General features: G+C 41.8%; 2 protein-coding genes and 1 long non-coding RNA gene across 3 annotated transcripts; 2 read left to right on the top strand and 1 right to left on the bottom strand.

Moving 5' to 3' along the window:
- Positions 1 to 1,281: 1,281 nt before the first annotated feature.
- Positions 1,282 to 1,789, bottom strand: LOC121602144. Its single transcript, XR_006006300.1, has 2 exons — positions 1,758 to 1,789; positions 1,282 to 1,688 (listed from the first exon to the last, which is right to left on the bottom strand). It is a non-coding gene; the product is annotated as an uncharacterized LOC121602144 (long non-coding RNA).
- A 1,395-nt stretch (positions 1,790 to 3,184) lies between these two features.
- LOC121602146 (GTP-binding protein Rit2-like) lies at positions 3,185 to 7,655 on the top strand. Its single transcript, XM_041930908.1, has 3 exons — positions 3,185 to 3,925; positions 4,589 to 5,049; positions 5,429 to 7,655. The coding sequence occupies exons 1-3, from the start codon at positions 3,739 to 3,741 to the stop codon at positions 5,552 to 5,554; spliced, it is 774 nt and encodes a 257-aa protein (XP_041786842.1). The 5' UTR covers positions 3,185 to 3,738; the 3' UTR covers positions 5,555 to 7,655.
- Positions 7,656 to 9,323: 1,668 nt separating this feature from the next.
- Positions 9,324 to 10,887, top strand: LOC121602145 (adenosine deaminase-like protein). Its single transcript, XM_041930906.1, has 6 exons — positions 9,324 to 9,456; positions 9,518 to 9,660; positions 9,739 to 9,927; positions 9,996 to 10,315; positions 10,400 to 10,542; positions 10,619 to 10,887. The coding sequence occupies exons 1-6, from the start codon at positions 9,427 to 9,429 to the stop codon at positions 10,793 to 10,795; spliced, it is 1,002 nt and encodes a 333-aa protein (XP_041786840.1). The 5' UTR covers positions 9,324 to 9,426; the 3' UTR covers positions 10,796 to 10,887.
- Positions 10,888 to 12,408: the final 1,521 nt, after the last annotated feature.

Raw genomic sequence — 12,408 nt, 5'->3', positions numbered from 1 at the left:
AACAAAACGTAAAAAACATGTAAGTGTGTGTCTGCTTTCGAACACACATACACCAATTACACGATTTGGTTTTCACAATTAAGCCTCATTAATAAGAAGGAGCAGAATGCAAGAGAAGAATAAAAACCCCAACAAATTTATCATTCTTTGCTGTATAGTGCTAATAAGATAATTGAAAAAATAGTAACAAAAAGAGGAAAAAAATGTATAACAGGCAAATCAAAGATTAGCGCGAACATGTGTGGCATGTGATGATGATAATGGGGGTGGTACGTACATAATATACAAAAAGGTTTACAAAGGCATGAAGGTGCAACCAAACGTGTTTGACGCAGAACAACAAGTTCAAACAGGCACGGTTTGAGTACAACTTCTCCGCTGCTGATACTTTTAGTCACTATCAACGCTCGTATCAATTATACAATACAAAAGCTGATAGAGGGGCGGCAGATTAATGATACAATTTGTTGCTGTCGCGGTGCCCGTATCCACCACTACACGATGCCATTTTTTCTTTGCATTAAGCAGATCCATTTTTGAAACAAAAAAAAAAACGCGCTCATGCACGTGCTGAAAAGCACATGCATACTGCTAAAATACATTACACATACCCTTGCATACATCTTTATCACTCACGCATGCGAAAGGTGGCACGCAGTGGCCCCCCCATACTACATCTCTTAGAAATATCATAGATAAAAATTAACTAATTATTAAACAGAAAAGGTGAAACCAGAAAGGAGGAAGCAAAGAAAAAGAATTTACCGCAATGATGAGCTAGCTAGCTGGTCAACTACAAACACAATCGCAGCCGTATGTGTAATGTGTAAGGTGACACGACGGTGGAAGACAATTTTGTTTTACAAGTGAAATACAAGTGAAAAGAAATCCAACATTCGTAACTGAATTAAAACGCGTACCACAGACAGGAGGGGGGAGTATCAATTCACTCATAGCGCATATACACGTGTTGCCGATTTGAAAAAAAAGAAACGAGACTTAGCAATGGGAAAAAGGCTTCGGATGGATGACGAATGAAGAGAGGAAAAAGGGTCGGATGGTGATGGAAAGAGTAAAGTGTGGTGGTGTTAGATTAGAAGGATTACGAATGAGAAAACGTATAATGTTTCGCAAGAAAGGACACACACACAACCCTACAAGAATAGCAGTTTTACTGTGAAGAAAGCCAAACACAAGATTTGGCACCGAGGAGGAGAAGGGTGTGTGTGTGTGTGTGTGTGTGGGTTTGGTTTGGTTTTGGGACGCTTAGTAAAACTACTATTGCGCTAATATTACTTTTGTGCTGCAAAGCTATTTCACGAGAAGCGTTGTGGTGGGGGTCTGTGTGTGTTGTTGCGCAAAGAAGAAGAGAAGCATGTATGATTCAGAACACACTGTAAAGAAGATAGTTGGCAAAACACACGAGGTTGGCGAACAAACAAAAAAAAAACGGAAATCCCTCGGAAGATGTTTTTAAAACTTTATTGATTATGTAAAACGATCGCAGAAAGCAAAAGGATAACGGAAAGTAAGGGGAAATAAAACCTATGTTTTCAAAAAAAAAGAGATAATTCTATTTTGATTTCGTATAACTACAAAGAACAACGTAAAACCAAACGAGAAAAAAAAATTATTTATTTTTATCTAACTGGTATTAAAGGCTGGACGCACGTGGCTGGATCCGTACTCTAGAAAGAAAATACAGTAATACACATCATAAATTGTCAAAATGGGTTTATGTATTTCTTGGTTAAAACCTTTTTATTCGTTGCTGGATATCCTCTTGTTGGTTGTTTTAAGCTTATATATAGAGACTTTTAATATCCTCTTGTTCGGAAACTATTTGTCACAAGTTAGTCCATATCCCATATAGCCAGAATTGCTTAAGCAGCTCATTTTGGCACGCTAAAGATCGCTTCTCTAATTCGCCTTTTGCAGTAGATAAACAGCATCAAAGTTCTATGTGGGTCTTTCAAACAGCGCCTAAGCAGCTTCCTTATGCCACGATGCCAGGGATTATTTTTCTTTGTGTTTTATTTTCAAGCAAGCGTCATCGTTCGACAAGATTTGTTTCGTTTAAACACATATTTATATTTTTAAATCTTTTGTATTGATGAATTACACAAAATTTTACACAATTTACTGATAATTCACAATCACTTCACTCAATATCCATTCTTCAATTAACGAAACTAACTTGTGCAGCAGCAATGAGATTATTGCCGGCGTCCGTCTTTGACACTTTGACAAGAGCCATCTCGTACCGATGTCATGCATTAAAAAGCTATAAAGTTCCACCAAGTTCGGTACGCTTTCTTAACAAGCCTTCAAGTTCCACCATGAACCCTACACATAATGCTAATCAGCCGCAAAGTTCCAAAAAGTACCATGTGCCTGTTAAAAAGCTCCATAGTTCCGCAAAATACCGTCTATCTCTTAATCAGCCACAAAGTACGACATCGGAACGATTTTTCGTCAAACAGCCCTAAATCAGCTATAAAGTACGAGCTGGCTATTTGGGCTCGCTCGAAACGTCAACAACCGTCGCAAAACGTCAAAAACGACCATCGCCAGCGCCTCCAAATCGTTGCGAGTTTCCCTCGCTGGCGACGTCGGTTTTAAGTACTTGTGACGTCGGTTTTGACGTTTCGCGACGGTTGCGACGGTGGCCGACAAAAAGCTCGCCTTGCCCTGTGGGCAAATTGACCAGAAATACCGATGTATATATCTAGGGTTTGAAGGAAAAAATCTTAATTTTTTAATCATTGAACTATAAAACTCAGCCAAACAATCAAATCAATCTAAACAATCCAGCGAAAATCAAATGACAGCACGTACGATAAAATCGTATCCAACGGAGCACTGCTGCGGCCCTTAGCGGTCGCGTGGAGCCCCGAGAAAAAGAACTTGCCACCACTGAGAAAAAAATGTGCATCTTAGTCCTTCTTTGGCTTGAATTCCAATTTTCAGATCGACACTTCAGAAAAATCTTCATTTGTGTAACCGCTGAACCAAATCTAATCTATATCCTAGATAAAGGATGCATATTCTCGTGAGATGGAACTTTCATTTTGCGCATTAGATCCCCCCCCCATCCCGCTTAACACTTCTTTCGCTTTTACTTCTTTTAAGTTTAGAGTTTTAACCTACCGAAAACTACCGATAAAATTTTGATGAGCCTACCGAAAACCGCCAAAATAATCTGGCCACACGGCTTGCCCAATGTCAAATGTCAGTCAAAACAAGACGCAAACTCACACATCCACACACAGACTCCCCCACATTGCATCCGTAGAAGGAGTTATCCTGCTACCATCAGCGAATTAGAAAGAAACTCCTTGAACGGGAAGGATGGCCCAAAGTTTTCCGTCGCGCGTGAGGATGTAGTGTTTGTGTGGCTGGAACGGTGGAACTACGCCTACACGTAATGCGTGGATCGTTCACACGAAACTAGTGAGAACTAAGGGGGAAGCAACAGCGAGGTGGCAGTGTTATCCATCCGGCAGGGATAACACAGCACACAACGGCAGTGGCCAGTGCTGAATGGTGTTGACCTATAGAAAGTTTCCCAACCAAAGTGAAAGTGGCACTACCAAGGACGAAAGTGGCGTTCTCACTACCCGAACTCCACGTCCACCAGCACCGTTAGCACCTGTGCCGTGCGAATCAGTGTCCATCGAGCTCTTATCCGAACCCGAGTGGGTGGTGTACTAGGCGCAGCGGCGAGTGAGTGGTACGATGGCAGGTGATTTTTCGGGCTGCACCGCGCGGAAGAAAAATCGGGCCCAATCCATCGAGTACAACCCGGTGAAGACGGATGGGAGTGGAGAAAACTCGAAACAGCCCACCAACCCGCTGACCACCCGGAGCGGACTACGAGTGTACAAGATCGTCATCCTGGGCGATGGGGGCGTTGGAAAGTCGGGTAAGCAGCTACTCCTCACCTTCTGTGCAATGCTGGTAAAGTAGGCTGGCATGTACTACGACTCTAGGACATCACCAGCAGCTGGAGCGAGCGGAGCTGGTCACAAGCCGTACGGTCCGTGGTGCCGTAACACAGCACACCATGCCATATAAAACATTAAGCATTCATCCTCTCACGCCAAAGGTGGGGGCGGTAAAGCGCAAACACCGCCAACGCACGCATTTGTTTACGGGGGAGATTAACGAGTGACGTGAATAGTATTATCGATCGATTCTCCCCGCCTGATCCATCCGCCCAACGGTCCAACTGTTGAGCGAGACACAACAACATTTGTCATCGGTTTGATAGTGGGACGACGAGTTGATGTTTTTATGCTGTCCTTTCCCTTTTATCCTTCCTTCGGTATGTTAAACGGCTTCTTCCTCCCGCTTTCCCTGTTCCCGGGGCATTTGTTTACTGAGCCGTGATGTGCCCGACCGACACTGGAACGGTTCGGCGACGTGCGTCATCAACGAATGCGTGTGTGTTTGTTTGTGTGCGACTGGGCCGTCCTAGACGGCTCGGGTGGGAGGGTCACGATATCATCGGGACTTTAAAAATAGCTAACCTGTTGTTAACGTGTTTTTGTCCTTGCCGATGCAATGCTTGTTTTTCTTTTTACAGCCGTCACACTCCAGTTCGTGAGCCATAGCTTCTTGGACTACCACGATCCGACGATTGAGGACTCGTACCAGCAGCAGGCCGTCATCGATGGAGAAGCCGCCCTGCTCGACATACTGGATACGGCCGGCCAGGTGGAGTTCACTGCCATGCGCGACCAGTATATGCGTTGCGGCGAGGGTTTCATCATCTGCTACTCCGTCACGGATCGGCACAGCTTCCAGGAAGCGTCCGAGTATCGGAAGCTGATCGCGCGGGTACGGCTGACGGAAGACATACCGCTGGTGCTGGTGGCAAACAAGCTAGACCTTCAGTCCCAACGCAAGGTCACGACGGAGGAGGGCAAAACGCTGGCCAAACAGTTTGGGTGCCCGTTCTACGAAACTTCGGCCGCCCTGCGCCACTACATCGATGAGGCGTTCTTCTCGCTCGTGCGCGAGATACGGCGGAAAGAGGAACAGCGGGTAAGTTGGGCGACCATGTGCTAAGGATGTTCGTGGGTGTTACGTTGGCATGCAAATTGGGATTGGTACTCATCACGATAGTTTCAGTCTTTCGTTATTTAAATGCTTCAATTAATTCCTGACAGCAATTTGCATCGACATCAATGTCCACGTCATAATTATTCCCTTGTGTATTCTAATAATTTTATTATCATTTCGACATAGAACGTTGTCCAATATTTGTTTCTCGATACAAGTTCCGTTCTAGTTCCGAGCTATAAAACAATATCGTAATGGATTACTAGAACAGTACGATACATTTGTTTGTATTGAAACTGATCCTAAATTTGGTTTTTCGTTTCCATCGTCCTTTATTCTGCTAATCTTTTCCTCATTTCAGGCCCTGAATGGTGGCTCCAGCTCGGAAAAAATACACCCAAGACGACGCAGTCGCTGGTGGCGATTACGGTCAATATTTGCCCTCGTCTTTAGACGCCGCCGAAATGCTACCGGCATCAATCAGTAGGCAACCCAACTGAAGGGGATCATCGAAATGGTGTCAGGGAAATGTCCAACCGTTCGGTTGGGAGGATTTGATGAGTCATGCGCTCCGCTGAATGGGAGGGATCAGATAAAAGCTGGTGGTGCTTTTAAAAAGCACGTTTTCACACGGTGTTCAGTTCAGGATAGGTGTCGTAGTACTGCTGACATGATGTCCCATCGATATGCGTCTGTTCTCTGGACTATTTATTTTTCTGTGGATTCTTAGCTCCTTGGTAGTCCGTTGTAGCGTGTTCTATTTGTAGCTAACGCTCTTCAATCAACGAACATCAAGCTTGTAGTTTCCCTGTAGACCGAGAAGAAAAGAACGAAAACTCCCATACTAAAGAGGAATGATGGTTATATGTTGTAATAAGTCCATAGGACGCAACAGATTGTGGAAGCCGGATCAACGAAATGAAGGGAAAACCCAAACAATTGTTTTGCACACTTCCAAGCTTCGAAGAAGCAAACGAATGGTAAGCAAACCCTCCTTGCTTAGGCTTTGTTGGATGGACTATAATAGTTCCTTTTACAAAAATAGTATAAAAATGTTTATTTTATTATTTCCTTACCCAACTCGTCGAACACAGCAGCAGTTTATGTGTGCATTGCGTTGACGCGCAGTATTAAGGAATTGAGGAAGGTCGTTCATTGTTGATTGAGAAATGCGCAAACAAATCACTTTTGTTATTTTGACCAGTTTAAGGATTTCTTTGAGATTTCTCACTTTAATTCATTTAGGCAAAGCTTAGCTACGATTTAGCTACATTATTATTGATCTGAAGCTAGTACATATGTTAACACAAATCAACGAATCTTTACAAATGATGTTTTTTCTTTGCGATTGTTCACGAATTGCACCTTAGATTGCAATATGATGGATGAAAGTACATTCTAGGTTGAATTTTCTCAAGTAGGGATTGGAATAGGAAGTGCATGAATAATTAGCAAAGCATAAAAACGAAAACAAAAGTGTAATCCCAAAAGAATCATAGAAAGAGTTTACACAATATAGTGTTTGTAGCTCTGTAGTATGGTTAGACTTAGTTTTGCATCTTACCATTCGCTGCAAGGTTTTACAATTCTTCATACCCTTCATCCTTATAAGTAAGCAAAAGCCACATTCAGCCAGAAACTAGTGAGCCACTAGTCTGTTTCGGGTAAATGTACTGAAACCACATAACGCAACTCTACAAAAAAGCGAAACAAAACAAAACAAAACTACCAAAAAGCTAAACTAAACTTATCTAACTAAAATATCTGTGATGTATGCCAAAATCAAGAATCTTTTACACTGCATAATTTTCTTCAAAATGTGTTATTTTTAGTTGCATTACCATTTCCTACTCTACCTTCTACTTTATGTACCATTACCATTTCGCTACTCCTTGACTTTGTGAGATTTTATACTGAAATAATATTTTTGTTGTTGATCCATATTGCAAAAGCAGTATGACGAAACGAAAACATACCAATCGCAGTTCAACTACATACAGGTCTTCTCGCGAAGCACGCAAGTTAACGCAAACTCTCAACCAATAGGAACAAAAGTATTGCTTCACAGGGTTGAACAGATAATATTTGTATAAAGTATCGTATCCTATAGTACACAGGTTGCAGTAAAACAGGCAGGTATTCAAACAGATTGTAAGATTTCTAGTCCGCCATTACAAAGAGAGGAAGGTGTGAACGGGTATAGCGTTTGCGGAATGAATGCATTTTTTGCTTCAAAATCAGCAGGTGCAAGTGTTTCAGAATAGATTACTAAGTTGAGCATGCGTTAAAAGGTGAACGATTATGTTCCTTTTACTTTTCTTTTAAATATTAGATTTATAATCTGTGAGATTGTTATCCTTTAAACATATACACTTTTATGATCTGTTATTAAATTAATGTTTTTTTCTCAGTTTTATTTAAAAAGTCGTAGAAAGTTTGCAAAACTACGATTACCAATTGTTTAAAAAAACCAAAGATAAATCAAAGGAAGTAAACAGCGTAACGCTACTACACACATTGCACATAGCAGCAGCACACAAACAAACACAAAACATCCCGCGGGCACATACAGAAACAATCGAAAGCAATAGCAATTGTACGTAAATATGGGGAAAAGGTAAATCGCGCTACATGTAATAACAGCATTTAGAGTGCTGAAGATGTTCTTCCTCCCTCGAACCCACTACCACCCACCCATCCTCACCACCCCCCTTGTCCACAGTTGTCAAGCAGCTGTTTAGAGCTTGCATTGTACAAACGAATAGTATGATAAGCACCAGAAAGAACCAATTTCATAGTGTGTGTGTGGTGTGTGTGTGTATAAACACGCAAATAGTAATGCGTTATCCATCGCCCATGGATAGAAATAGGAATAGAGAGAGAGAGAGAGCGAGAGAGAAGAAATAGACGAACGATGAACGAGTAGCAGGATCCATCCAAAAGTGTAATACTATACGTATGCGAACATTCGTTTAAGTATCTTCGTTTTAACCAGACAGCCTTGTCAGGGCTTTAATTTAAGTCGTACATTGGCATCGGAATTGTTTAAACTTCGCATAAACGGCCAATCCCAGTGTGTGTTCGCTTTGTTTGCAAGAGCATTTAGTTGGGAGAAAATACAGAACAGGGCTAAGAGTAGTAGCATTATTTGTTTCAGGACAATCGACGTTTCCTCCTCGTCCCTTTATTCAGTATGGTACAGTATTTTATTCGAGCGAGTGACAATAATTGAAATGTAAAAGCGCAAAACATAAAACATAATACACAGTATTGCCCCCGGCTAGTTTGTTAGATTGAGATTGAGTTTGCTGCAGCTGAATGGTTTTCCTTACTGCTGGAATTGATTCAATTTGGTACGGTAGAAATACGAATAATCTCGATTGCACTTGACAAGAACAAAAAACACAATACACAATACATGCTACTGGTGATAAGCGAATGGATTTGTTAAGGATTCCGACAAGATCAAACCAAGTTCTGATGTAATTTTGGAATGTAAATTGTTGTTACAGAGAGGAAAGCAATGATGTTGAGCGTGTGTGTGTGAACATATAGTGAGACCTTACACGGTGGAAAGAAAACGTATCAACAAAGCAAAACAAAAACAAGTGTATTTGTCCACCCCACGCCACCCCACAACAGAAAGGCCTGAATTGTTAATGAAAGCAAATATTATTACGGTAAACGATGGGAACCCTCACCCCTTTAAAAAAGGAAAGGTGTTTCAAGTTTTACAATCATATCCTCTGGTAAACATTCACATAAATACACACACACACACACACACATTGTGTAGGAGAGAAAAGCTACAATATATACAGGTCGCCACATACTACTGCCAGACCATAATAATGATGATGATGATGATGATGAGGATAGTGATGTCCATTCCTAATCTCAACTCTCCTCTAAGTCATGTGCGCTTTGTTTTTTGGTTATGAAAATGCCACAAATTATAATGTTGCATGATGATGGATACACGGGGGAAAGTGGAAGTGGAAGTGACCAGGACGTACACGTAGCGAAAGCATTGAATTTATTTCCGTAGAAAAAGGAAAAAAAAATTAAAACAAACAAATTGCTCTGGGAAAGAATGTTGAAATATTGATACAAAATAAATTTGAAACAGAACATATGCGAAAAGAACATCTGTTTTCTTTTTACATCCTTTTATTTTGTTTTAAATACTCCCCATGTGCTCGAGCACATGGTCAGTACGTAACGGTCAATTCAAACGATTGCGCCTTTTTCTGTTTTGAAAACACCGATCAAATGTCACTTTGATTTGTTTTGTTTGCAATTATTCCTGTGAAGCCGGCATTGGAGAAGCAAGCAGAAGAGAGCCGAAAGAGTTTTACGATGGATTTTTATCATCTTCTACCGAAAATTGTAGGTAAAGTTGTGTATTTTGTAGTGCTGTTGTTGTAATCATAAATGTGTTCTTTTGTAGGAGCTGCATGCCCATCTGAACGGATCGCTCAGTAACAGCACCTTGGCTGAGCTGCGCGAGCTGAAGTATGGAAAGGAAGTTCCCAGCGGTACTGACGATTGTTTCTACAAGATTTTAAACGGAGAATCTCTCACCCTGGAAGAGTAAGTGCTCGGTAATGTTTCGTGGCATATCATTTTGTCACCCAGAAAACTGTACACTTTGTTTTCGTTTCCTTTTAGATGCTTTAAAAAGTTTCAATACGCGCACGATTTGACCGATCGCCGGGAAGCGCTGGCACGAGCGACCGAGCGAGTAATAGAAGAGTTTGCCAAAGACAGCGTAATCTACCTGGAACTACGCACAACACCCAAATGCACTACGCAAATGACGAAACGCGAGTACCTCACTACGGTGATGGACGTGATAAGGTAGGATTGGTTATGGTTTTCACGCCTTTCTCCCCACTACTGACATGCTTCATTCGGTCCATCGTTAGAAAATCGTCCGAAAATCAACGGGGAATCATGGTTAAACTGTTACCCTCGATCGATCGCTCAAAGGGCGTCCAGGAGGCGATGGAAAACGTTAATCTTGCCATCGAACTAAGTTCCTCTTTCCCCGGCCTAATGGTGGCGTTTGATCTGAGTGGCAATCCTTTCGGAACCACATTTTCCGACTTTGTACCGGCGCTGCAGAGGGCACGCGAGCATGGCTTCCGTTTGGCGCTGCATTGTGGGGAGTTTGAGGATGAGCAGGAGGTGAAGGAAATGTTGGCGCTCGGTGTGGACCGCATTGGGCACGGGACGTTCATAGAAGGTAGGGGATGTTAAGAATTTCGTTCAAATCGTACAGCTTCACTCTGAAAGTGTGTCTTCGCTTTCCTTTTATACCGGGCAACAGGAGAGAATCTCGCTTTTGCACAGGAGCATAAAATTCCCTTCGAGTGCTGCCTGACCAGCAATGTAAAGTGCAAAACTGTACCGTCCTACGAGGATCATCATGTTGCGAAATTGCTGAAACTGAAGCATCCCGTGTGTGTTTGTGTGAGTAGCATTCGTGATGGAAGGATGATTGCTATTGCTGGTTATTCAATTTTCCTATTAATAATGATAATTACAGACGGACGACTTCGGTGTCTTTGAAACGAGCCTGTCGCAAGAGCTTAAAATTTGCGCTTCCACCTTCAGTCTAACGATGGCCGACATGGTAGAGATGCAGCGCAATGCAATTGAATATTCGTTTGCTAGCGAGCAGGAGAAAAAGGAGTTGCGCGCTAAAATTGAGCAATTCGCCTAGACGCTGCCGAAGGAGCTGTAACAATTGCAACTCAACAGGACAAAGAAAGGAGACACAATTTCAAGGTAAACATTGCAAGGATAACTTCCCAACAGAACCTTGTTTTGTTCAAAATCCTTTCAGAAAGAACTCTTGCTACTGTTCAAATTCTGTAGCAATTAGATTAAGTCTTTGATTTGCGGCATTCGTTGTAAAATGGGAATTACTTTTTCCAACTTTAAAAACTGTTCTTCAAAAGCAGGTGCAGCATACATTTTCGTTGGGTTTCCTTTTGCCATCGATGCTATAAAAGTGTCATAAAGCATACATTATAGCAAGCTAAGCTGTACGCAAATTGTTGCATGCTACAAGGGTTTGGCGGTCAGAAGTACTTGCGATTTCAATAAAGGATTCACTAATTTGTGTATTTTTATTATCAATGATTCGTTTTATTTTTATAATAAAAGTAAAATTAATAGAGCCTTTCTTTCGTATAACTTTATAATATAAAATAATTTAAAATAATAATAATTGTTTTAATCAAGTAGAATCACCATGAGATCGCATTGCCACTTTCTTAGGAATATGAAATGCTCTTAATTAAAAACCTTAAAAAACCATCATTTTACATTCATCCATAACCTTAAACGTTCTTATCAGAAAAAGCAGCCCTACCAGGCTCTGTCCTCAACGTGGAACATGTTTTCCAGACGACTTCTCCCGGCATGTTTTCCACCTCTCTAATGCATCCGACTCATCAGAACACTCAGACAACCACTAGCTTATAAGAAACAAAAACTCCGAACGAAAGAAAAAAAAAATACAATCATTCCATTTTCCATCACACCTCCCACAAGTGGGAAGGATTGTTGATGTTGCTTGAGCTAAACTGCGGTGCGAGCGAGTTAGAACCGGTCGCTTCGAAGCGAACGCTACATAATCGGTATCGTGATTAATGATTCGAAAGATGAATTACATCTCATCAGCATCAAATATAAATAAATACAGCGCCAAGCGTCGTCTGCGCCCTCTTGTAGCCCCGTACCACGCCATCCAGCCCAGAAACGGGTGTCTGTGCCCTATCTTTCCTTCCCCCTCGTCGTGGTCGGTGGGATTGGGTTTTACAGATGCAAAGGATACTATCGGGAAAATCGCTCTCGGAACCTCATTTACGAATCGCGAAGCGGTGTATCTACCCCGATCGGTTCAGCCAGGCTCGTGGACTGAGGATTTAGCAAGTGTTAGGGGGAGTGTAAGTGCCGCCACAGTAAGGAGCAAATTTACCAACATCAACTAATCACTAAGGGTCTTGATGAAAAGGGTCATTATCATCTCAACCTGGAAAGATCCTTCTTCTTGGCATAACAACCTATGCGGTCATGCTGGGCTAACGTTTGAATTAAAAAAAAAATATGGATAATAATTTTGGATGTTGACTTGGAATTGAACGGCGAATTTTGGTGGAATTTCGATATGATACCCAAGTCCGCGAACCGGTCCAACATCCCCCAGGTGCGTCCCATCGAAATTTTCGGAAAAATCATAATGCAAAAGCTGTAATCCATGAATTTTGTCGCGTAAGATGAGAAGGTATTGATAAAAAGCGAAGATAGAACTTAAAACATGCCCACACG

This window comes from Anopheles merus, unplaced genomic scaffold (genome assembly GCF_017562075.2).
Source record: "Anopheles merus strain MAF unplaced genomic scaffold, AmerM5.1 LNR4000316, whole genome shotgun sequence".
Lineage (NCBI taxonomy): Eukaryota > Metazoa > Arthropoda > Insecta > Diptera > Culicidae > Anopheles > Anopheles merus.
Note: the sequence above shows the minus strand (reverse complement) of the source record. Positions and strands in the feature narration are given on the sequence as shown.